At 39.4% G+C, this 27805-nt stretch overlaps 1 protein-coding gene across 2 annotated transcripts in view; it reads left to right on the top strand.

Annotated features, from left to right (window-relative positions):
• Window positions 1-27805, top strand: part of SGCZ (sarcoglycan zeta) — a 4297431-nt gene that overhangs the window by 3645010 nt on the left and 624616 nt on the right. For both annotated transcript variants that reach the window (XM_085642032.1, XM_085642033.1), the window contains exon 10: window positions 25009-25096. In XM_085642032.1, coding sequence (XP_085498158.1) covers window positions 25009-25096 — 88 coding nt within the window. The remainder of the gene's footprint in view (window positions 1-25008; window positions 25097-27805) is intronic.

Below are 27805 nucleotides of genomic sequence, written 5' to 3' on the forward strand. Positions count from 1 at the left end.
TCTGAGCATACCCTGCCAACTTATGGCGAACAAAGCAAAACCAAAGGAAATGATGGACGGAGTGTTGAACATTGCAAGCACTCACCCCCAGTCAACTGATCTGGGTTTAATCCATCACTGTTCTTTAGCCCACTCTGCCACCCCAGTTCAGACATGGCCATATGCAAATCAGTCTGACCCTGTGCCTCATGGGAACAGTCCAGCCCGAACTGCCAAGCCATGTCTTCCCTGGACCGGAAACAAGCTTCCTAGGACCGGTTTCTGGCATTTCAGTAAGGCAAACAGGATGTGTTGCAAAAGTGGGAAGAGTTGGTAACTTTTTCTCATTGGTTAGTGAGTGTCAAGGAGTCCCCATACCCACTGACTAGCACAATTCACAAAGCTGACAACGCACCCACAGCTCATCAGAAGACACCCTTGACCTGCATCAGAACAGAAGAGAACAGGACCTCTCACTGAGCCCTCTGTGGAGACCTGAAGGGTTGGATTTACTCCCATTGTACCCATGCCTTCGAAGTGGGCTCCATTAGCGAGTTGGCTGACCTGTTTGACTAAGGGAACACAACAAACTACAGGAGGACATTTTCCTAATGTGCCCAGTTGACAAGTAAAAACTAGAACTGGAGTGTACTCTTCATTGGCTTCTGCTGGAGTAAGTCCTAGCCACTGAGTGAGGTGCCTGTAGTCCTTGCAGTCTTTGATGTAACCAAGAAGAGCTGCTCCAGAAACTCTGAAAAGTTTGGACATAGAAAATTATTTGACCTTGAAGACCTCTATGCATCAGTGAGATCTCCTATTGTTCCTTTCTGAAACCACTGGGTGTCGCTGCTATCCGGAAGTTGCAGGAAGCTGCGGGAGTTGGATCGGAGGAATCGGAGGAATCGGCGGTGGCGTACGGAGCCGGGAGCTTTCCTCCGCCTGCCTTTGCCTCTGTCTTTGCTCCCCACGCAAACATCGGCATCGGTATCAACATCAGCAGTGACATCGGCCGTGTGCTGACGACGAGGGCGAGCCGACCCGAGCAGAGCCGTGCAGAGCTGTGCTGTTGTGCGGCTCCGCATCCCGCTCCCGCGCACCTTTAACGTCGGTGTGCGAGTTGCGGCTCCTCCCAAGTTGCACCCAAACGAGCTCACCTCAGTGCTTGGAGATAACGCCCGGTGAGGAGGTGAAGGTGGCGGCACTGAGTTGATGGATTAGGGGTTGGAGACAGTGGAGGACATTAGTGGCGAGGCGGTGCTCGGCAAGTAACCCAGCAAAAAAGGAACAAGGATTACAAGGATTACAAGGATTACAAGGATTACAAACAAGAGCCTAGTTCCTTACCCGTGAGGGGACAAATTGCACAGCTTCCAGTCCTGCTTTACACTCGGCCACCGACACCGACAGAGAATATAGCACAGAACCCTGAGCTAAACGACGAAGAGAGGTGCAGTTTCGCCTCACTATATGCGGAGTGCTGCTGACCGATTGATCTGATTGACCCGGTTTGTCTGATTGAGGCTCAGGGGGTTGATGTTTAAGGGGGTTTAGGGAGGGGACCTCCTCCTCCTCCCTCCCTCCTCTCCTCCCCTGCTGGGTCCAGCTTCCACGGTATGCAGTTTACAGCAGAGTAAGGCAAAGAGTGATCTCGAGCTGGTAACCAAAACAGAGGGAAGGCGTAAGATAATCCCCTCAACAGGCCAGCGTGTCTATGTGACTACGTGACAGCAGGCCAACAATCGGACAGCTCACAGCGAGACTCCAGCGACGGAATTGACCCCACTTTCACCTGAGAGGGTAAGGCAAAATAGAGAGACGGGGGATCATCCTCGAAAACGGACTCAGGCTTAAATACACCTTTAGACCCGACAGGTGAGGAGTGAGTGTGTGCTGCAAGGGAGTCGGGCCCTAGGGGATTCCCTGAGATAGAATTTTGACAGAATTTGAGGCATCTATGTGTTACCAGTACTAGTACTAGTCAAACCGATCCCAGGGGTGAGGACACAAGGCCGCAAGGAGTAACTAGGCACTATAAAGCCCTCAAAAGGCCCTTGGACACGAATATAGATTAAAGATCAAACTGTAATCATGCGATCAGGGAGGATAAGGAAAACGATAGTAAAGGTGAAGTCAAAATCACAACTCAAGGCAGAGAAAAGGAAAGCTGAGAACGTGAATAACAGTCCTTTACGAGAGTCGAATCCTAATGAACTTTACACAGACTTTTTAAAGATAAAACGCGAAAAATTGGACATAATGGAGGCAAAAGGAAAAAATAATGAAAAAGACAAAGATAAAGATAAAGATATAAATTCAATAAACATAAACTTAAAAAAAAGTAAGTCTCACCTCCTCACTCCTGCTATAGACCCTACATTGAATCAATGGGAAATGAATAAACCTCAGCCAATTAATCCAATTATTACAATTTGCACACCAAAAAACACAACTAATGGAAACAAGGGAAATAACCCTTGCATTTACCAACCCAAGATCTACACGAAATTTTCTTTCTTGAAAGACCCAACAACGGCAATTTTCTCAAAAACTAGTGTGTTAAAAGGTTTTCAAACCCCTCTTTTGCCTCTTGACTCAAACTGTTTTAATTTGACATCTCAAAGTGACCCAGGTATGCAACAATCAATACCAGTTCAGCAAGGAATTGCCTTTAAAGCAGACAGCAGGAGCACTGAACCAGCTAGGTCGGCTCTTCAAATAAATAGTGAACCAACAAAATTAACAGAGACCCCTTGTGCCAAAGGATCTCAAACAAATATTGTCAGTCCGCAATTCGATCTCCAATTAGAAAGGGCAAGTAACATAAATCTGGAACATAAAAATCAACTGTTAACACCATCTATACAGGACACTTCAGCACTTTTTGACGTCTTTAGTGAACTTGCCCACCAATTGCAAAATGATAAAAATGACAACATCGATAAAAATACACAGAGCCCACAAATTATACAGCGACTGGTAGTTGATATTCCATCTATGGCAAATGTAAAAGCACCTGTTAACATGAAGTCACAGGAAGACAAAACAACAGGGGAGCCCATAGTAAAACACCTACATGAGAAAATAGTAAAAGATAAAAATTCAGAGGAAGAAAAAATAAAAGACATTGAAACAAAGGGATCCCCACTTAAATTAGAGCTGAATAGGGGACCAGGTATAGATCAAGACCAATTACTATCAAACCAGGTGGAAACAACATCATCTAAAAATATCCATTCAGACAGCACCCACCAGATTTCACTTGTGGATAAATCAAATAAAAGCGATATGTCCTTCCTAGCCACGCAAGAATGGGAAGAAATGGTCGCTTCTTATAATCAAGATACAATACCAGACAAAAATTCTCTGGAAGATAAAACATATTTAAATAATAATATAATTTGGGAGGCAATGCTAAGCACAATGCAATATTCAACAGCGGCATTGCAGTATCAATCACACAAAATGGACCTTCAGTTGACAATTTTACAGGCCCTTACTGACTCGACAGCAGGGATAGATAGGAAACTAGCTGGCCTGAACGATTTAATAAAGAGGGGCCAGGAAGGAACTTATGCTATACAACAAGTCAGACAAGAATGCTCATGTGCACCATGATTTGAAAAGTTATCTATACTACCAGCTATATTAGGAGATTTATTATTTGACATAAAAAAAGTACTCATCGATCAAACATCAATAAAAATCGCAAACACGATGGAAAAAGACGTACTTCATCAATTGATAAAACGGAAATTCTTGCAGATAAAAACTCTCCGCGAAAACAAAATGAATCTCAAGAGGGGAGCGGGCGAGTAGAGACCTTGGGAAATGCCACTCTTGGAGTAAAAAATGATCGTAAAAACAAAAGGAAAGGAAGAAAAAATAAACAGTTAAGTATAGTGCATCATTCTTCTCCTGATATCACAAGAGATCAACGGCTAATATCTCAAAATACACCTCCACAAGTTTTGAAGTCAATTAAGAATAAACAACAACAAATAGTAACACGGAAAGATAGCCGTTTGGAAAAACTCACAGTGGCTATAGAGAAGCAAGAATCCTCACCAACTATTCAAAACCAAAGGGAAAGGTCAGAAGAAATTAAATGTAATCAAGGTGCAAGCCCCCAAGGAAGACCGACCCCTCAAAAGGAGGATACAAATCAGACCTCAAATATTCAACATAACCCCCAAGAATATAACTCTGTGGTGCATAGAAATAATATCGAAATGAACTCTCGGGCAATCGAACAACTAGTAGGGATTAATGACTTAGAAAAGATAGCGCCGGTACAGAACACCCGGGTAAACATAAGTCATATGATCGAAAGCCGATCTTATGATAAACATCAACAGGAAAATAAAGTAGAATCAAATATCATTATATTTCATCCGCAATATGAATCTAGAGGGCCTATGGACATACTAAATAGACAGAACATCTTACAACTCTTACACTCTAATAAAAAATTAGAAAACATCATGTCCTATGACTTAGGATTGATTGAATTTTTACGAAAAAATACCCAAAACTCAGAATCCACTAGAGTGACATGGCAAAATTCTGAGATTACGAGAAGAATCTATCAGGAAAAGGAATGCTTCAAAAACTGGGGAATAGATATGGATCTAGTTACAATACCACCATATCCAACTCCTTTCCTAACAAATAGAACAAGTAACTTAAATAAAACAATTAATTCAGTATTAAGAGGCGCAAGAAGTAGAAGTCCCGGAGTCAATAGAGATGAGAACTTTCTAACTACAATAGCGAATGGCGGTCCTCAACATAATCAACCACAACTTTCAATAAACAAAAATTGGCAAGGAATACAGCGTGCCCTTACAATAGAGGCCAAAAAATGACCTGACTGGACAATTACTCACTCACCACAAACTAAACAAAGTGGGATAAAAATATGTACCTGGAACATCAATGGTCTAGCGGCTAAAATGTCAGAGCAAGAATTCTTGAGCTACATAGAAAAATTCGATATAATACTCCTGGAAGAGACCTGGAAAGAGGAACCATTTAGTTTGAAAGGATTTGCATCACTTTCGGCTCTAGCAACCAAGACCTCAAATCTAGGTCGTAGCTCAGGAGGTTTAGCGATATTGACCTCTGCAACAACTATCGGAGAAACAATACCAGTAATCATTAAAATATCATCACCAAATAGTGTGCAAGCCATAAAAATAGAGTTGAATATAGATAAACAAATTACAGACAGTAATAATAATAAATATCTATTTACACCCAAACGGGAAGACAAAAGCTACTTCAGAATTACCTGCTGAATTAGACAGGTTGATGGAAGAGGAAAAAACGGACCATATTATTCTTGCAGGAGATTTTAATATGCATCTTATAGAAACGACCCAAACCCCAGATTTTATACAAGAGATATCTGACGCCTGGGAAATACCAATCCAAATTCCTGGTCCTAAAATTAAAATGACTAGTGGAGCTAAAAAACTTCTTCAGGAATTAGAACATCGTAATTTGAGGGCTCTGAATGGCCGCTTTAGCGAGGATCAACCACCGGCGGCAACTTTCCACACGACCAAAATTTCAACACACTTGGACTATACCTTTGTGAGCCTAGGTTTTTTTAATGATATAACAGCATTTGAGATTGGTAATATTGATCTTAGTGACCATTTTCCCCAAGAATTAACCTTGGGAGCAAATCCAACTGAGGTATTTCTAGCAACTGCAGAAATAGCCCAAACTAATACTATCAATCTCAAGTGAATAAGATGCAACTCGGAAAATATGGAGACAATAGCTGTAACCGCAAAACAACTCTATGCACAAACGGACAAAAAGAGTTGCAACCCTTTAGAACGCTGGAATAATTTCACCAAAACTCTCGGCGAGACATTTCCGAATAAATCAAACAAGAAGGAAAAGCCAGCCTCATATAATTCCAACAAAATAGTGAAATGCCCGGAGATTAAGAGATTGACCCGAATTACAAATCAAACATTGAAATTATTACGTAAACATCCATTTAACTGGCAACTGCAAAATACCTTGAGACAAACAAGGAAAATATTAAAACAAAAGAGATGGATAGCTAAGCAAGAGAAAGATCATAAAGCTTGGGCATTACTGTACTATGAGGCAAAGCAAGAAAACAGTGCTAAATTTTGGAAAAAGGTTTCAATGCTGTGGAGACCAGGACATCATGGGATAAGCTCCAACGTTACCAAAGCAATATGGAATAACTACTTATTCAAACACTTTAATGATTCGGAACCAACTGTGGATACTTAGATAACATGTGCATTAAGAAGAAATTCTGCCTTTAAACCAGCCCCAGAGATTAGTAAAATAGTGACAAGCGAGGCAAGATACAAAATACTCCACTTGCCAGAACAGAATAAAGAGCAGTGGCTTAAAACAAATATATTGAGCTCAACAGAAGAGAATCCCGACATAGAATTACAACTTATCAGGAAACAAATAGCTAAAGGTAGGAGATCAGGAGCACCTGGGCCTAATGGAATACCTCCAATGCTATTTAAGCAAGATCCCGATTTCTGGAGTAAAGTTCTTTAGCCAGTTTATAGATATGCTTTAACATATATGAAATTACCAGATTCATGGAGGGGTTCAATTGTAAGTCCGATATATAAACAAGGAGGACGCGACAATCCAAACAACTATCGTTTAATTGCCCTAATAGATGTAGAGGCCAAATATTATGCAGGGATCCTTCTGGAAGAACTTACAAGATGAACAGCTGAAAACAACATCATTCCCTTAACGCAGACTGGTTTTCAAAAAGGCCAAGGAACAACAACAAACATCTTGGCCCTGTCCATACTTATGGATGCTGCAAGAGAGAAAAAACACGCATTGTACCTCTGCTTTATAGACTATGCAGCAGCATTCGATCATGTGGACCGTAATATACTCTGGTACAAACTGACAAAATGGGGAATACCTTCCCCACTTCTGAACCAACTTAGACACCTATATACAGAAACGTGGATTAGGATAAAACTGGGAGAAGGTTCGCGATTATCGAGAAAAATTCCAACAAACATGGGTCTTAAACAAGGATGCGTCCTTTCACCAGTATTATTTAACCTCTTCATGGCTGATTTGCCTGAAGAATTGGACAGATGTTCATCTCATGGTCCATCGCTAGGAGGAAAAACCTTGACAAACTTGCTCTACCCCGATGACTTAGTTTTACTCAGTCGCACTCCTATTGGCCTACAACGCCTTCTGGATGCAACCAACAGATTTTCAAAAAGAAACATTTTAAAAATAAATTATACAAAAACCAAGATTATGGCAGTGAATTACCATAAAAAATCTACGCCAAAATGGTACCTGGATGGGCAAAGAATACAACAAGCCACTACTTATAAGTATCTGGAGATCCTCTTGGATCACAACAACTCATGCTAACCAAAGCTGGAGACCTTAAAGAAAAAAGGTATGACATCTTGTCTGGCACTCAAACCATTGAAGAATCAGCTACCAGATCTCTCCCTGGAACCTTTTTTAAAAATATTGAGAGCCAAATTTCAGCCTACAATCTTATATGGGAGTGAACAAATGAGAGGGAGAGACGCTTTAACGCTAAATAATATAATAACAACTGCATATCGTGTGATATTCCAACTTCCTAGATATGTTTCTCCAGCCCAACTTCGACTGGAATTTGGTGTACAAAATCAAACAGTGGAGAGAATGGGAGCCTACGTAAAAAGCTGGCACAAAATCAGACTAGCTGAAAAAGGTACTTTAAACAATCTTTTATGGACAGAGTTAACACGAACCAGCAAGTCCCTATCTAATAAATATCTCAAAGATTCAATTGAGAAACTGGGTTTAGAGAACCTATGGAATACTCCACTGTCCCACATTGTTTTTAAAAAACTAGCAACAAAGGCAACAAAAAGCATCTCCCTCGCACTAGACAAGGAAACATTATCAAGACGGACTCATGGATGGACAGTTATTAACAATTATAAAAATGGCAATCCTCAAACCTATCTAAACCTAGGAATAAAGATGCATACAAAACAAAAATTCTTGAAGTTAAGACTGGGGGTTGGACCCATAAAAGCACTATTGTCGCCATGGAAAAGAACAGGACTAGATAGTAAATGTAGATTATGTGGACTGGGTGAAGAGAACATTACCCACATCATCTGCATATGTGACAAACTGAAAGACATAAGGGTATCCTTATTAAAACCTTTTTTTATACAGCATGGTGTGAGGTCTTGTAGACAAGCAATACTTTTATGTTTTAATCCGACTGTCACTCAATTAAACTGCCGCCTTACAAAATTTCTGGATATCACAGAGAAAAGATTAAATATACAACTAGACTCCCTAATGGTTTAGAGAAACAGAGACTATTTCTCGGATGATGGACAAATCTCACCTATTTGCACGTTTTAAGAATATTAACTTTTTCTCTTTTTATATTGTATAATATCTTCCGATTTTTAGAAAAGTGTTCTTTTTATTTTATATGTACAGAAGCTATATTAACAAGAAATTTTGTTTTCTTTGTATGATCACCATATGCAATGATTTTAATTAATTATGCATAATAAAATTTACTTACTTACTTACAGTGAGATGTCACACAAAGGTGTCAAATTCAGCTTCAGGATTGACCCCCTGAAAGATTTTGAACTGCATAAAAATTTCTAAAGTAGAAACGTGAATGGGCACAGACCTGAAAAGTATCCGCCTGATGCAAGGACATCGTTGGTTGTGAAATTTGAGTTTTTCCATCTTAGAGCTTTTACTGACAAAGTTTATGATCCTTGTCCAGTGACTATTCAGGCCAGAGAGGACTTTATCGGATACACCATGCAACCTTGGTTCTCTGAAGGATTTAGACTTCCATTTCAAAGTCTAAAAAGTCAAACCCTTTGACCGAATAAACATGCTTGGTGTATTCAATCAGCGCTCTATTCCAATCTGCATAAAATTGCGTCTACGTCCGGATCCACAGTGAACAGTGACTACTAACTGGCACATTAATTTTTTAAGGAGCTTTTGCCTTAAAATACAATTTTTGTCATTTTGCTTTCATATTACTCATTAAAAAAATTCTATATTTCAAAATTATTTGTGGGATTATTTTTGTATGCTCTTTTGACTTGTTAACTATTTTGTTCCTGATAAAAACTTTACATATTTTCCTAAATGTTACCGGTCTTCTCTGTGCCATAGCTATCAGGAAGCTGAGTCCAGGTTTCAATTACTGAAACTGTGTTTTACCTTAGCACATTTGTAGCTGTATTCCTTGTGGTGTACTCCCATCCACTCTAAATAATAATCCACTTTCTTACAGTCAGACAAACTTGACTAGCAGAGGCACAGTCTCGTTTGTTTAGAAGAGTAGGCAGCATGTCACATTATTTTCAGTTTTGGGATACTACAGGACTTACAGCACAGGATTATAGCTGTGTGGTCCAGAACTGGTTAAACATTGGGTTAGGATCTTTTCTGGATTGGAAGTGGTCTTTACAGGATATACTTTGTAGAAAATAACTTCTATATAAAAACAATTTTTTTAATTACAAAAATGTATCCGTTGCTTCAATGGTAATGAAAATTGGAGAAGTGATGTCACATTTTTCCTAGCGAGTCTCACAGATAGCTAAATGAACATTATTTAGGTGTCTTGTGTGAAGCTAATGTAATATTGTGCTCCCGCTTTAAACTATTAGATGTTGCCAATACGTGTGCTTGTGTTAAATATTCTGATTGATCGTTGTTTTGTTTGGATTTTCATGACATTTCCGCGTTTGCTTATCCTAAAGATCCCATAGGAGTGAAATAACCTGTTACCGCTATTATGAGAGTAAACATACCTACAATGTGATCAATAATACATGATGTATGTTTGAGATCTCGAGTGACATGTAAAACCCAAATAAAGAGGCCAGAATAGTAATTTTTCCGAACAGCTTTTAAGATTAGAATGGGATGAATGGTTTGAGCTCTGTGGAGGTGTTAAAAGCCTTTTTGCAATGTGTTGCACCTTGAAACAAATACGGATCTTTTTCTTCCATAAGGGAAGCATAGAATATAGTAAATATCATCATGTCTTAATCATGTCTTAATCATGGTTTGTGACAGCATAGAGAATGGTAATTTTCGAATGATGTAGTCCCATTCACGATTGCTTGCAAAAATTATTTCTCGGCAGACCAAATAACAAAAGTAGATTCCGAAATGGCACTTTTTTCATTAGCTCGGACACGTTTTTCAGACTGATTGAATGAGTGCTTTTTTTCTTAGTGCTCCGAATAAACCGCGATTCCATTTGTCATGCACTGTGAACCTACTACAAATATACAGTACAAGAATACATTTCAAGTTTTAATTATAGATCCTTTGCCCCAATTAAGTGACACTAACATACATAACGAAAGTGCATGGTATGGTTTCATGGGCTTTCAATTCAAAATTTTGAGAGCTATTATGTTATGAAAATTCTCATTATACTTAGCATGACATACACCACACATTTGAAATAATGCTTCCCACGAATGAAGAAATGCAATGACTATAAAGAGGATTTATTTCGTACAGCTACCACACACACTTCAGAGTAAACAAATATATCTTAATAGCTAAGGGGCTCTAAGGACGTCGTGTTCCAAGCCTTTGCCTTTTTCGTTTCTCAGTCTTTTTAAATATAACATAAGGAACACAAGGCAGTGATGCATGTATCTTAAACAAGATATACATGCCGAGGTTTGTGTACACAGTCCAATGAAAATCCATCTTCAATTTTGACAACTGTAGGAAATCATTACACCGGTTGCTCATTTTTTCACTTTCAGAATTACTTTAGTTGTCGAAACTACGAAGCCTTCAATGTGCGATCAGTCTATGTGGTCCTTGTTATTCTGCGCTAAGGAGAATGTAATTTAATTCACTTTTAACAAATATCAAATTATTCTTGTTATTTGTAATTCAGAATTCCAAGCCACATTGTCCAAAGAACTTGGTAATAGCTGGATTGAATTGAAAATGATAAACACTGTTGATTCCAAAACAACCGTTTGTGTTATGTATTATTGCAGATATGTGGGGTAGTAAAGACCAGAAAATCAAAGACAAACACCTCATCAAAGGATAAAATGAAAGAGTGATGGGGAAAAGCAGAAAGCATTACAGGGAAATACTTTCTCCAAGAGAGTGGATCATTAGTTGGGGTGGACGGTCGTCCACTACAAGTAATAATGCGACTATTCTGGTTAGGTCCAGTAATGGTTTACATAATTTAAACCTGGCACAGAGCAGGTAGGCTCAACTTAAAGTAATTTGTAAAGCAATTTGAGGTACCAAAACGGTTAAAAAGTCACAACACAATAAAATCAGACTTGAATTTATACCCGTAGAGCATATTCAAAGGAATAATATGATACCACCATAACAATAAAACTCCAATCAGGGCATACAGAGATATACATTTGTAAAATGTGCAATACAAATATCACCAAAAACAGAAAAGTGCAAACCATGGGCAATTGGGTACACTAGACCAAGGCAAAGGTAAAGTCGACCGTGATGAAGTGTGGGTTGGATGTTCAGGTTAAATTGGTCCGAGTCAGAAAGTTACTGTCATTCTTAGAAAACTTTCAAGAAGGTAGAATCAAGAGAGGGGCAAGGCTGGAGGCTGGATACGGAGGTGGAGTCGTCAACGATGGGTTGACAAAGGACGATGTTTTGGTGAAACCATAAATAAAGGTTGGAAAAGCTCTGAACAGGAAAAGTCTGGAGTTCAGGCCCAGAAAGTAATCAATGACAATCAGATGATGTTTGGCATACGGCCCAGTGAAGCTGTCTACCTTTGGACTCAGGCTCTTTTCTACAAGCCTGATTTCATCGGCAGGACAACGTTACAGCCTGTAGCCAAAGAGGATACAAAGTTATCAGATGCCAGTTGGTGTTGGGTCTACTAAGATTAATTTTCTGCTGCGGTAAAGAACGTAGCAGGTGTTACAGTGAAGTCAGACCCACCAGCGATGCACCCTCAGCAGATTGGCTGCTGGATGGTCCTAGTCCATCGATGGTTCCCAAGGTGAAAAGTTACCAAATAGTTTCTATGTTCCAGATTTCTAGATTTGGGCAGGGGGAGTACAATGTGCCACCAGTCAAGGGTTCCTGGACTGGAGATCCACCACATGGTGGTCAAGAATCACTCCAACAGAAGCCACCTGCAGGGGCCAGGGCAGGTCCAGTTGAAAAAGTCCACCTGGGCTTTTTCAGGAGGGTGGGCTACTTGCAGCTTTTATGTCCCTGTAGCTTAACAGGAGGCCAGGCAACTGACCCTTGAAGTCCAATAATTTTTCCTGCATACAAGTGGGAGAATGTCCAACCCTTAGTGTTCTCCTCACAGGTCTCAACAGAAGGTGCAGTCTTTTGTCTGTCTTCCCAGGTCCAGTAGCGTTCTAAAGAGAGTGCTCAGTAGGGCCATGTTTTTGCCTAGCACTAGCCTGTGAGTATGGGCAACTACTGACCCGTCCCTAACCAATAGGGAAAAAATTCCCAGGGTTAGTCCTACAAACCTTTGCAGCAGTTCCCGTGTGCCCTGCTGCAAATGATTCCACAGTGCCTCTCTTTACATAAAACCAAGATGGCAGAAACGTTATGACCAATATATTGAGTGTGTAATAAATATTTGTAAAAGTTTAAAAATGTACTTTTTAGCTGGTTCTTAGGCTGAGATAACCTTATTAATTTTTAGGAAATATCCCAATGCTTTCATTATCTTTTACATGTCCTTCTTTTAGAAGCCATGCACTCTCCTTTTTCCCTCCCTTTTCGGCGATTAAGGCTTACTTCAGGCTGACTTATTAATATTTAAAAGGAGGGTTTAGGCCTGCCAAAAGGTCTTTTTTTGACAAGTCGAATTTGTGATTTAAATCTGCTTAGCCAGGTTACTGGTGGAAGGCCTGCCATCATGTTTTGCACTGTAACTCTTGAGGTGGCACAATGTGTGCTGCAGTCCAGTAGTGAAAGCGCATTACACTTTGTACCATATACTATGGACTTAAGTATGGCAATTTTAAATATAGCCAAAATCAACATGTTTTAGCGGTCAGAGCACATGGAAGACGGCCTGGTTAGCAGAGTCCCAGTGCACAGAGTCAAACACCAGCAAGAAAATCCAGCAAAAATATTGAGGTGACTGCTCAAAAAGGGTAATATTCCTCAACTTGAGTTCTGCAATTTGTGGAATAATTTGTATGACAGGTGTGGTATCAAAGTGACATGTTTAGCAAACTATATATGGAAAGAGAGGCAAGAACCTCTGCTTTTTTAGACACATTCTGGACACTTATGAGTTACCAAAAGGTCAGTCTCCGGAGCTTTCAAGGTAATTTATTATTATGATTTTTTTTTATTATTGAGTTCGTTATCTATTCAGAAAAACCTTTCTCTCTCTTCCATCCAAGTACTGCAATAACATAATTTACATCCAAAAATTCCCAGCAGCACTGATGCAAGAATATAGCCAACTTCTATGTGGAATAACTGTAAATTTATGAGCAACACAAAAGAACTTCCCAAAAAACACTCTATGACAATCTCGAAATAACAGACACTCACTGATAATCATTCCAACTACCTAGTTGACAACTGTTTGTGCAGATTACATCCTCCACTCATCTAACGTCATACATTATCAACCACCTCTCTCCCTACTCTAAGAAAAACTTTAACTTCTAGTCCTAAAAATCATAAACTTCAAAGGCATATTTCTGATGCAGATTACCCTCCAAAAAAAGCTTCATTTTAACAAACTACACCACCTTAGAGCAGTGACCAAGCTCTCATTCCAAGTAAAAATCATTGACAACGTTTTTGCAAATAGACTTGGAATTATATGATTGTGCTTATAATGAGGTTGCAATATTAAGAAAAGCTGTTGGATTAGTTTAACAATACTTATGCAGAATTCACTGTTCATTTGATCAAACCAAGGAGACGAACAAGACAAATCCAAGCCTTTTCATGAAAAAGAAGGCTACCCATATTTTTGGGAGGAATAGTGGGAGACTGGTCTTCTGCTGTAGTCAGAATTTCTACTGTCATCTGTTGGTATTACATGTCCCCTGAACCGACTATTTAGCATTTTGCAAATATTCTCTAGTATCAACAGCCATCAACTTGATGTTTAGCTTCTTTCCTGAGCCTGTGCTTGGAATGGAAGGGTCCTGAAAAAGAGGACCCCAGTATATCAAACTAGAGAATCCCAAATGAACTGTTGGGACACTGTGGAAATGCTGTGAACCATTTGCAAATTCTGGAGACACCCCTACGACTTTCTTTCAGTGGTCTGGGGTCTTTTGAAAAAACCATTAAGACGCAAGGAGCTCTAAATGAAAACATCTTTTACAGTACTGCACAAATTCTCCCATTGTCTGGAAACATTCACATAAATGAGAAAAAATATTGGAGAAGAATGCAGCTTGGCTAGATGCAAGGCAATCCTGGTCCCTCCTGTAGCTTTTTCATTTTCACAGTTAAATTATCGGTATTATGCTGGGTTACATTTTCATCCAAAATTGTTTCTGGTTATGAAAGAAACTTCCTAACTGGCCTTGCCTCAAGATGTAGGTATTCAAGAAGGTTAGTCTATCTTAAGCCATATACACTGGTCTTCGATGCACAGGGAGCTTTGTCTTCTTTTGCAAGAGTTCTCTCACTCCTGTAGACTTGCATGTCATGTCATTTCTTACTGTTTCTATTGGAATGGTTAGACAACTTTCTTCATTTTCTTGCCATTGTATTTATTGCATTTTAATCTTTCTAACAGGTCTTGGCTTGTGCTGTGAACTTCTTTATTTCATTTTTTTGTATTTCTGTTTGTGTGGATTTCTCTCTCTCTCATTCACACATGGATGCACACCCAAATACACACACTGATGTACTTTCTTCACAAATATTTCTTTGCTGCTCAGGTAAAATTAGCACTGGTGAACCAAAGATGACCTTAGACAAAACACATTTTTCTTTGTGGGTCTTTCTTTTTATGCACCAATAAATCTAATTACAGGTCACATCAACTTTGTGATATTTGTGTCTCTTAAGAGGATTGTGGGTTTATTTAAGGGCTTGTGAGTTTCAGAAATAGAAACCATTGAACATTTTAGGTATGTAAAATGAGTAGAGATTAGCTAAAGGTTATTTTGTGCTATTAAGGATTTATAATTTATTTAATGTAAGTGATGCAGTAAAGAGATCTAATTTATGATGTTGAAAACTATGACCGTAGTTGCCTGGAATTTGAATGGTCTAAATAACCCAATTATGTAAAAAACGAGTAGTGTCTTATACACACAAATTAAATTCAGATTTAGTTAAAAATGTATCTGTCTGAGGAGGGATAAAGAAAGCTGAGGAGTAATTTGTTGGAAATGTACAGTGCATGGTGGTCAGTATCAAGAGAGGTAAGAGGTTTTACTGCACAGGAGGTTGTTTGTGATAAACCTGTATATTAAATGCGGTAAAATGGCCTGCAAGAATTTTGAATAATGAAGGAAAATTCCCCCCTTAGTATTATTTGTAATGACAACTTAATAAACAATCATTTTGTTTCACACCACAGTTCAGTGAAAAACTCTGAGCAACCCTGATAGCTCTAACACAGCAGGGTGTTCTCCAGCACAATTTGTGAGAGATTGATTCAGTATGTTATTTTATGTTTTGTTATTCAGATTTGTAGAGTGAGCTAATATGATCAGAGGGCATATTGCAGCTGAGCAGGCATGAGTCTAGGCACACCTATGCCTAGCGGGACTACTAAAAGAGGTAGCTCTCCAGCTTCTTGCGGGATTCAAGAAGTGAGGAGAGGGCTCTTATGTGCAAGGGCAGGTTGTTCCATACTTTAGCATCATTGTAGGAGAAGGCTCGACCGCCACATCTGGTTTTCCATGTGCGTGGGATTTGTGCAAGTAGGAGTCTGGGCAAGTGGAGGTGCCTGGAAGGTTTGTGAAAACAGTTGCAATTGTTGAGGTACACTGGGCCAGTGATATGTAGTGTCTTGAAAGTGTGAGTGAGGAGTTTGAATTGTGATTGCTTTTGAGTGGGGAGCCAGTGTGGCTCTTTCAGGTGTGGTGAAATGTGAGTTCAGCGTGGAAGGTTGACAGTGATTCTTGTTGCTGAGTTCTGAATGATCTGCAGCCTTATGGTTAGTTTTTGTTTATCACGGCATAGAGGATGATCTGGTAGCTCATCTTGCTTATGACCCGGGCATGTGTGATGGTTTTCTGGTTGATGATTGGTAGACATTTGAAAATCTTCCTCAGCATCTTCAAGATATGGAAGCATGAGGCTGGGACAGCATCGTCAAGTTTGAGTTTGATTTTGATAAAGATCCCGAGGTTCTTGGTGGTGGGGTGCTTGTTCGTCCTAGCTCTGTTGGCTACCAGGTGGAGCCCCACAGTGAAGTGCTCTTTCTGAAGATAATGATTTCAATCTTCTCGGTGTTCAGCTCTAGGTAGTTTGTCTTCATTCAGTTTTGCAGACATTGAACTTGATTTGGGTGCTGACCACTTTGTCCAGGAGGGAGAGAATGAGTTGCGTGGCATCAGCATAGGAGAGAACGTTGATATTTTGAGAGCAGATGTGCCTGGGAAGATGGATCATGTATGCATTGAAGAATGTCTGGCTCAGGGAGGAGCCTTGAGGAACCTGTGCAGATTCATTATGGGATGTTGCTTGGCTTCTTCTTTTAAAGGTAATGCTAAATATAATAAAAGTGAAGTACACAGCACAATAAAAAAATGAAACATTTAATAATAAGCAAAAGGAAACTTAAATGATTAAAAATGGATTAAGGACAAATGTAGTGGGGCAGGAATTTTATAAGCTTTTTTGCACTCACAAGACAAATCTTTTATGTTGGGACATTGTTGTGGTTCTCTATTTATTACAGTGGCAGGGTAATGAAGCAGTAATAATTCCTCAAAGCCATATATATATGTGAGTGCCAGCTCAACCCTTTAGTTCTGGCATCAGAAATACTGTATGGAACAAAACAGGATTTTGTAGCCAGCAAGGTTGCTTCGTGGCATGCATTGATTTTCCACCTCCCCCTTGGTCCCAATTTCCATATTCAGACTTGATATCTATTCTGGTTCTCTGTTCCAGCTAGCAAGGCAACACAAGAAGCCGTAGCTGATCGGAGCTCAAAGACCTTCAATTTAGATTTTTAGTGGTGTCCTCAAATGCAAACAGGAAAAGCTCAACCCGGAAAAACCGGACAAGGAGTACTGGTGTCTTGTGCTGGTCCTACAGATGTTAGATGTCATTTTAGTAATTTCCAAATACTTCTTGATTCTGGGTAAGACACCCTTGATCTCTCCTACAGCGTCTAGGTTCTCATGTCGGATTTCTACGGCCCATGTCTCTCTCTTTCAGATTCCCCATGGTCCAGTGAAGTCCACTCCCAACTGGTAATTGGTTCCTCCAATCAGGATGGTGTCATTGTGCCTTTCATGTCCTTGGAGCAGCCAACACAAACCTAGCCAGCTGACAGTGGAAGAGCTGTTTCCCTCCGGGAATGTCCAGAGTAGTCAGTGTAAGGGCCTCATTTTAAAACTAAAATATATCAGTGATTAGAGAACCTAGGCTCATTCATTATAGAATTCCCACTATATCTCAACCCTATTTTTCCTCACAACATGTCTCACTTGATTGTAAACCTTCCTTGAGACCTTCATCTATAAAGCCTGAAGTCAGACTCCCCTATATCCAGCCTCTTAGAACAGCCTTTGATGTAGTTGTTGGAGAGAAATGTCAAAGCGACACTTATTGATGCAAGGCTTATTTCACTTGGATCTCATTCATGTAAGAAGGAAGGAGGTTTCTTCAGCCCTCTGTAATACTTTGTGCTCCTGTCCTGTTAGAATAAATATATTTAATTGTTTGCCCCACAACAGCCTTCATTGTCTTCTGAAGAGAGAGTATTGCTCCCTGGCAGAACAAGACATTACACCTAATTGGAATGCTATTTTCTGCTGCTGGAGGACAGGAAGGTCAAAAGAACTGGTTTAACTCTACTTGAATTCTCTTGACTCAAAATGAGGTGGGGAACTGTGGGTCTGACGGGGCAGAATTCCTTCAGTTTATGGCGAACTCTAAAGTAGGCAGTGAGTTAGCTTTTTTTGACTTGGCCTGGGATTCTGAAAAGACTGGCAGATTGCTGACTTACTGCTTACATAATATGGTGACCAGCATCAGAAATGCATGCCACGAGCAATGGTTTTGTGATTGATCAGAGATTAATAATAGTTTTGTGTATTCCATAATGGCACAAAGCAACTGGAAACTGAAAGGTGAAATATCATCAGGTCAGAACTGATTTTGTTTTTCTGTTTATCGAGGTTCGACGAGGCTTCCTTCAGCACTTTTTTATACAATATAAAATAACAAAATTGGTATGGAATATTCTCTCCTGAATCTGAAGATGTTGTGGTTGTTAAAATATAGAAAGAGGGAAGGGATTGGGCAAGTTAATATTTATTTCATTAACATTTAATTGAGGTACAGTTGATACGTGAAGTAGATGGAAAAGGTCAAAGGGGATTTGGTAAAGAAAAAGCAAAACAACATAAGCTTGGTAGTGGCTTTTGCACATCTAGTTGAGAAAAAAGTTAATCACATACATTGTTAAACATGGATGCGGAATCCCTTTGCTCATATTATATGGAACTATTAAGCAATGTCTTGAAATACAAGAAATGAGTGTCTCTTTTCAAGGATTGGTTGCAAGAGTTACGTACCTGGCAAAATATCTAACCATGCAAATATTTGAAAGAGGCTAACCAGGATAACCATTTTCCTACCCCATGTCTTTTGACATTTCTTTCGAACTTGTGGGAAGAGCTGTTTTGAAACATGCAGAGAAATATTTTTATTGTTTAAAATTTCTTTAAGTTATCCCATCATTTGAATGTCATCAATAAGTTTGGATTAATGTCAAGGAACAGGTTTTAGTGGAATAGGTTTGTATGCGACCCGTCTCAGTATTTGTTTCAATAACATAACAGTTCTAGTGTCCATGAGGTTGAATAAGATTGATTTATTTGTTAATCAAGTAATTTTTCTGAGAGTGTCCATGCGTCTAATATTTTGCTAGTTTGACTCCAGGCTCCTATGCTTCTAGGGTCCTAACCATGTACATCCCCATTGCTTTGTGTCAGATAATGGATTGTGGTGAGGTTGATGGTTCTCTGGAAGAAGAATAGAGTCAGAGGTTGGCTCTAATGCCGCCAGTTATTGGAATGATTGGTTGCAGAAGTGGAGGGAAGGGAATGATGCTAGAAGGTATTTGTGAAACAATGAACCTGCTGAGGAAACAAACTCAGAAGAAAGTTTCCTCTGGAGTTTAATCATGAGATACTTCTGTGGGGTACCTTCAATTTAAAACTGGAAGGAAGGTTTCCCAGCTCCAAGTATTTCCTTTCATTACAGTAGAAAACAGCTACGTAGTCTTGTCTGACCTGTTGAATAATGTAGGAGTGACGTTTTTTTATATTAATATGTTTTGACTTATTTGACCATGTTGGCTGCATTGGGCAGTTGAGCTCTGAAGATTATGTGCTCACACAAGACATCCACTATTCTGCAATAATACAGGCACTGAATTTGCAGTCTATCTGGTCCATGCAAGTTTTATATACACTACTCACGTCAGCCACAACACTCCTTACTTAATTCCAGTCACAAGTACATCTGTCATTCTACACAACTGACCAACAATGATTCACAACTGCTTTAGTGGAGCGTACAAACCCACTATCTAAAATTGTGCCTCATACGAAAGCCATTATATATTTAAAAATAGTTCGTCTCCCCCCTCAACTCCCCCAAAAATATCTAGGGCAGGGCTTATGTGTTCTGACAAGGAGAATTTGACAACCGATACCTTCATGTGTGCCAGATAGGGAGCAATAACTTCCTCAGGAAATGATTAAGCATTAAAACCAAGCCCAGCCATCCTATAATAAAAAAATAAATTGACTCGTCAGGCCGTGATATTAGACAACGGCAACCCTTGCACTCCAGACTCGCCTGTGATGTAACTGTGCTTGGAACAGTGAGTCTGGCCCTGCACTCGTGATGTCTGACAGCTCCAATGATTTGAAGTCCTCTCTGAAAAAACGTATTAATCCAAAGGAAAATATTAATTTTGTTCACTGTATCAAACGTGGACTCATTAACTCAGTGGCACAATTGCAGTCAAAGTGCTGGGGTAAGAGTGAAGGAAATGCAGGCGCACCCTCTGATAACCTAGAAGGAATTCAGAAAGGTCCCCTGCAATCAAGGAAATCACTGGGAGGTCTTCAAGTAAATGTTATTGCAGTCATTAGTATGACCATTGCACACGTTGGCACAGTAAGTTAATGAAATTGCGCAGGTAGAAAATCCTCTTGGACATTGTTCACAATAAGGGATGAAGTGTACCAGTGAACTTTACAACATCATTACTAGAGGTCAAAAAAGCACTTCACCTGTATTCAGGCAGCTTTTCTAAAATCAATGTGCCACTGTCTTTAAAACACACATTTTCATTGCTTTCTTACTGGACAGCTCCACCGCTAGCATCTAATAAACCCATGTGCAAAAATAGATGTGCTACCAGGTATAAACAATGAAATATGTAAATATAACTACCAATCCCAAACGTGATCACCAAATCTATAATCCATGAGATGTATTGATGAAAATATAGGAACAAAATTAGACACATTAGGTGTTTGCACATGTGCACTGTTTCTGTGCAAATGAACAATGGTTTTCTTGCCAAAACATTGCCATCTTGCAGTTACTGGCCCAAAAGGCATATGCCCAAAAACCTTTGCCTGGTTTAAGTGGCTTCTGTGTTAGGTGTTGGCCTACAGTCCAAGAAGCACAGTTACTTCACACACTAAAAAGGCAAATTCCCCAGTTGATAGGTTCTGATTAAAAAAAAAGGAGAGCAATTCCATTGAAGGGCTGCTTTTATGGGGCACTATTTCTACTGGCAAAGATTACATTGATGGCAGCACCTTATAAAAAATACACATATGAAGACAAATGGTCATTTGGAGAACTGCATTGAGAAATGTGTATGCTGGTGGAATAGGAAGGATCTAGTTAAGGATTCTCTTACGGATTTTTCCGTGATAGTGGGATAAAAATATATTATTTGTGCTTTACTTTTACAAATGTATACTTTTCCTAAGTGAAGTCCATAAGTGCTACACTTGATATCAGAAAACAGCAGATAGGTGGGATAGCCCTATGATGAAGCATGCCACTCACTGTGGCTGAATGATCTTTTGCATGTGTGAATGAGAGCACATACTCTACTGCATATAAAGTTAGCTTAGTCTTTCACGCATCAAGTGGACTTTTTAGGATGTGAGAGCATATAAGTATGAAACGATTTTGCGTTTCTTAATGGTCCGAATTGCTATTTTGGGCCATTAAGAAATGCAAAGCTTCCTTTCGGTATATACGAAAGGCACAAGCGGCATCACAAAATGTGATTTCTACCCAGTACAAATCACATTTTGAGATTAGTGAAATAGCAAATCGCAAATAGGGATTTTTGTGATTAGGTATTTGTGTATATAGCATTTCTTAATTGCAACTAGTAGCAAAATGGCCATTTAGGAAATGTAATCACAATCAAATTACATCTGGAGGTAAACAGGCGCAAACTTTAAAAAGGTGGCCAAAATGCATCAAGTAAGGTCACCCTCTGTCTAAACATTAAGGGGCGGAATGTCAGATGTCACTAACTTCCCTTCTGTTGTGGGTGAGGATGTGTGAGGCTGCTCTGCTATTAGCAGAAACTGACACGTTTCTGCTAATGAGTGTTGCAGGTATTGTAACCCATCCCAAGTGAACATAATTCTCAATTGTTGAGTCTATCTGTACTAATATCTTTGCTTTAAGGGATATGGGGGCATATGTATCAAGCAAAGTTATAGTCGCAAACGCTGCGATTCGCAAAATACAGCGTTTGCGATTAAAAATTCGCAAAACTGGATGTATTAGGCAAATTCCCAACGCAAATTTAAGGAATCGCTAATTTAGTGATTTCTTAAGTTCGTGTAAGCATTTAAGAAATCGCAAATTGCGATTTCTTAAATGAAATGTAACACTCACCAAAGGATTGCGATTAATCCTTAAGAAATCGCAAATTACCACCAACTATTAGTTGGTGTTAATTTGCGATTTCTCTGAAAAATACACGTTTTGTAATTTTACTAAGTGCCACGTGATGCACATACATGCCCTTAGGGCATGTATGTGCGCCATATGACCACACATGCTAATTTCAGGGGTGTATCAGGGTGTCATCTTGACACCCTTGCACCTTTGAAATTATTCTCAAATTGCGATTAGCAAATTGCGAGTCGCAATTTGAGAATTACTTCCCATTCATTCCTATGGGTCTCCTGGCCCATAGGAATGAATGGGCAGGTATTCCTTAATTGCGATTTCGCAATTTGCTAATCGCAATTAAGGAATTTTAAGAAATCGCACAAAGTTTGCAATTTTTTAAATACATCCTGTTTTGCAATTCTCAAATAGCGATTCCTTAAAAATCGCTATTTGAGAATCGCAAATGGTGATGTTGATACATATGCCCCTCAGTGACTGGGCTGAATTGGAACTCCACCTCTAGAAGAGAAACAGAAACCCCACCAGCTCTACCATTTATGCCTCATTCTGATTACTATCTAAACCATAGAGAAATGTTATTCAGTTTAAACACTCTAACACCAGAAGATTTCTGCATTACTTTGCATGGAATATCTGCATCACAAGTGGACCCATCCACAGCACACATATTCAAGGACATTCTGCTTAGAATATCTAAGCCATCCCAGCTAGGACAATATTCAATCATGAACCTTTCCAAGTGAACTGAAAATGACACATATGAAACCCATAATTAAGAAACATGGATTGGATCCCACTGACCCAAATAACTGCTGACTGAACCATTTCTCAAGAGCCTGCATGAAAGATATCTGCCTTTGTTGAAGATAAAAACCTGTTTTCAGGCTATCAAAATGGATCCCTTCCTGGACGAGGTACGGAGGCTTTCTGGATGTAGTATGGGATGAAATGAAACCAATATAATAGCCCTACTTCGACTCGACCGGTCTTTGGCCTTCAACACAGATCCTCAACACTCTTTCATAAAGAGACTTAGGCCCACATGCATCAAAGCAAAAACCGGTCGCAAACGGGCAGATTCTCAGAATCTGCCCCTTTGCGACCGGTATTTTTGTATTTGGGATGCATCATCCCAAATGCAAAAATCGCAATTTAAGTAATCTCTAAATTGCGATTACTTAAATTGCATTTAAGTAATCTCAAATTGAAGTTGAACTTCATGGTAATTTGCAAAAACTTTGAAAAATGCACTAAAGTGCATTTTTCAAAGTTCCATTTTACACACACACAAGCCCTTGGGGCATGTGTGTGTGCAAGATGTACTCATATGCAGATTTCAGGGGTGCAACAGGGTGTCCTTTTGACACCCTGTCACCCTTGAAATTGCACTCTCAGTTTGCGATTCTCTAATTGAGAATCGCAATTGAGAATGTCTTCCCATTCATTGCCAAGGGCCTCTAGGCCCATAGGAATGAATAGGGAGGTATTCCTTAATTGCGACTCGCAATTAAGGAATGTTTAGAAATCACTATTCTTTAAGCGATTTCTACATGCATAGCCTTTTGCTATTCCTTATTAGCGAATCCTTATTTTTCGCTAATAAGGAATCGCAAATGGCATTGTTGATGCATGTGCCAGTAAATAATTTGGGGATTCAAGATCCATTCTGAAATTGATTACATAATATCTTGTGGCCAAATTGCTTATCAGATAATTTCCTCTATTTAGCGCTCAACCATTCAGAATAACAGCAGAAGTATTCCAAGGGTCTATCATTACTCGCCTCCTTTTTAACATCAATCTGAGTACACTAGCAGACATCATTTTATCACTGAAACAGAATTGGCCCATATGTGTAAGTTATGAGAGTTCCTATTAGGAAATCACACTTTTATGATTTGCTTCTTTACAATTTCCTAACAGCAAATACAAATTCGGAGAAATCGCTATTTGGAAATCATAGGTTCCATACATTCCATTTTGCGATTCCCAAAAAGCAATTTCTACAGATTCACTATTTGGGAATCGCAAATTTGGAATTTTTTACACATGGGCCGAGGTCACAAAACATTTGTTTGTGAGGAGGTTGCTGTGGAACCTGTTCCTCTGGAAAGGATGGTTCATAGAACAGTGTCAATTTCTGTTGACAACAAGGTTCTTCCTGTCTTTCTTTAAAACAGATACTTTGTAATAAGCAATTCATACTTCACTCTTCCCCTATCAAAACAGTTTTTGTGTTCAGAGTTCACAAAACATTGGTTTGTGGGGAGGTTGCTCTGAAACTTGTTCATCTGAAAAGGATGACACAGAACAGTGTGAATTTCTGTTAACCACAAGGTTCTTCCAGTATTTCCAGATAACAGTAAATTACAATAAACAAATTATACGTCACTCTTCCCCAGTCAAAGCTTTTTATGATTTCAGAGGTTGTCTCTGATGATTTATTTGCACAGAAAGGCATTTTGACGGAGAATGTGCTCCCTGTAAGTTGCAACACCGTTCCACATTTTAGTCATATGTATGTTATGTATGCTCCAAAGTTCACCCTCTGACTGAAAAATTTTGGTTCATTCAGGCATTTACACTTTATGTAGCACATTTTAATGTCACAGCCCATTTGACAGTAATACTATGAAGTTGATTGCAAGCACCTAACTTTGAACAAAATTGCAGTCACATATACTCTACCAGGTTTTCTCGACACACAATTTATTAACTGAAAACCTATAATACCAATATTTATGATGCATAAATTGTGCATAGCATAATAAGATTATTGTTACTTGCTTCTTTTGAGTCTTTCTCTTTTTCTTTCCCTTATATTATTATGGACCCCAGGACAGTCCACTTGTCTTACAATCAGACAGAAATGTAACAGTGAACGCAAGGAATCACATGGGCCAGTTAACAGGCCAGCTAACGATAGGTGAGTGTTGTTTAGTTACCATGACCATTTGTCTATGTACTTTGCTTTATCTAAAATGGTGTTTGCCACAAAACAATGTTGTCATTAAATAACAAGCCGTGAAATTGAAGACACTTGTTCACTATGATTAAAAATAAAGTCTTGCCTAGCAATACCCTACATAATCATCCCATCCCACGATGAATATATTATGAAGTTTCCAGAAAGGATGGTTTGTGGCAAGTCTTGCTAAAGCAGTCACATGTGTGAATGACTGCATACTTTGTTATAGAGGTTTCATTTGTGGTTTGTATTTTATAATGAGCTATCCAGTAATTACTGTATTTTAAAAGAAATCCCAAAACTAATTTTGTCTGATAGTGAATGTGTGATGTTACAATGTGGATTATTAGTTGGTTACAATGCCTCAATTCCATTCCAAGTCCAGTTAGGTCTTAATAGTGTAGACCTCAGCTCAACTCTTGGTAGATGTGGAACAGAGCAGGCAGGCTTAATTTAAGAGAAATTTGTAAAGCATTTCTCAGTACCAAAACAGTTAACAACTTGAAAACAAAACACAATAAAAATCCAACAAATCCAGACAAATTTTGTCTGATAGTGAATGTGTGATGTTACAATGTGGATTATTAGTTAGTTACAATGCCTCAATTCCATTCCAAGTCCGGTTAGGGCTTAATAGTTTAGACCTCAGCTCAACTCTTGGTAGCTGTGGAACAGAGCAGGCAGGCTTAATTTAAGAGAAATTTGTAAAGCATTCATCAGTACCCAAACAGTTAAAAACTTGAAAACAAAACACAATAAAAATCCTACTCCAATTAAAAATAGGGAGCAAGAGATATGTGTTTTAGATGTTTTAAGGCAAAAAAGCACCTAAAAGTCGAAAGCACAAATTCTGGTTATCCTGTTGCACTAGTCCTGGTTTAAGTCAAAAAGATAAAGCCAACTGTGAGCCACTGCAGGTTGGGTATAGGGACCTGATTTGTCCTGGTAGAAAGTTTACTTTTTGACTTAAAAGATTTTCTGTAGAAATGGGCAGGCTGGGGCCGAAAGGAGAGCTTTACGATGGTGGCCTGGTGAGACATTGGTCCCTGGGGGTGAGCTGAGGCTCCAGCTGGAAACTTGGCAAGGACGTCCTTGAAGGTGGGAGTGTACTTTACAACAGGAGCAAAAAATCCAGTACCTTGTAGACAGAAATTGGAAGTTACAATTCACTCCCTTAGCAGTCACTAGCAGTGTTAAAGACAACTCCAGTTAGAACTGGTCAGCTAGACTCTTGGAATAAGTAGGATTATTGTAGCTTTTCTGGCCCAGTAGCTTAACAGAAAGACAGCTACCTGACCCTAGAATCAACTTCTTTGTCCTAGGTACAAATGGAAGTAGGTCCAGCCCTTGAGGTCTCTCTTGACAGGTTCACCAGCAGGTGCAGTCCATCCTTTGCCTTCCGTAGGTACAGGTGTGTTCTGAAAAAGTACCCATGGATGCCGCATTTACACCTGGCACCAGCTGGGTGGTGGGGGAAACTCCATGATCAATAAGGAGAAAGATCCCAGGGGCAAACCTACCCACTTTTGCATAACTTCCTATGGGTTTGACCTTATACAATCCCACAGTACACTGCTCTGCCTAACTTCAACATGGCAGAACCTTTCTTCTTCTGGGTAGAGTTCTGGGCACACCCTTGAGTTGTGTCTAGGGAAATGAGAAACTCCCCCCTCCAAATCAGTTCTAAAACAGGTTTTCTCCCACTGGTATTGCTGCCTATCATGACTACCTCGACAATTGAAAGGGCAGGAATAGCTGTGGGTTACATCTGCTTGGGAAAGTGAATGCCCCTTTGAAGCTTGTCCAATTGGTGGGCACATCCCCCAGGCCATCCTGTCAGACCGAGGTACCATTCCTGAGAACTGTTCACTCCTTCTTGCAAGGGGCCAGCAGGCTGCCAGGTGACTGCTAGGGATTAACTCTGATAAGGCTACCAGAGGCTTTAGGGAGAAGAATAATTAATTTCAATGCTATTTCTGAAATAGTTAGACATAATTTGTCTGTCATTAAGTTGGATTTTGTTTAAGGATACAAATCAGTGCTTGACGTATTTTGGTGACTAATACCGCTCTGATGTTAGCTTTATTGAGTGTAATAAAGGAACCCAGTTTTTTCTATGGCACAATCAGCCTTGCTACAGTGGAAAACAAGACTGGAGCCTTTTTCACTGTCAAGACACGTAAACGCATGAAATACAAATGTCCTCCTTTAAAATACTATGCACACTGCTTTAGGGCTGGTAAGGCCTACTTTACAAGATACTTACTACTATTTTAAAGAAAAGCTTATGTCTGGCAGAAGTGTATTTTGAAAGGTGGATAGGACCATTTTAAAACTCTATGGCTGGCCTATAGTCATGCTTTCCATGGCCACTTTAGTGGTGGCACAATAAGTGCGGCAGTCCAGTAGTGCTATTTAACTAACAGGTACTGGGCACACGGGGTACCATATATGTAAGGTAAATGTGCCACTCAGAGATTTTAACCAATTGAACACATTTTTAGGGGTCAGAGCACATGCACTGATCCCTGTTTAGCAGGTTCTCAAAAACCAACAGCATCAGTCCAATAATAGGCTGTTTGTAATCACCATTTGAACTGGTATCATTTCATAACTTTACATGGCCTTACATAAAATGGTCCCCTGTGAAATGGAATGTATTTACTT

The sequence above is a fragment of the Triturus cristatus genome, chromosome 2_2, assembly GCF_964204655.1.
Source record: "Triturus cristatus chromosome 2_2, aTriCri1.1, whole genome shotgun sequence".
Taxonomy (NCBI): domain Eukaryota; kingdom Metazoa; phylum Chordata; class Amphibia; order Caudata; family Salamandridae; genus Triturus; species Triturus cristatus.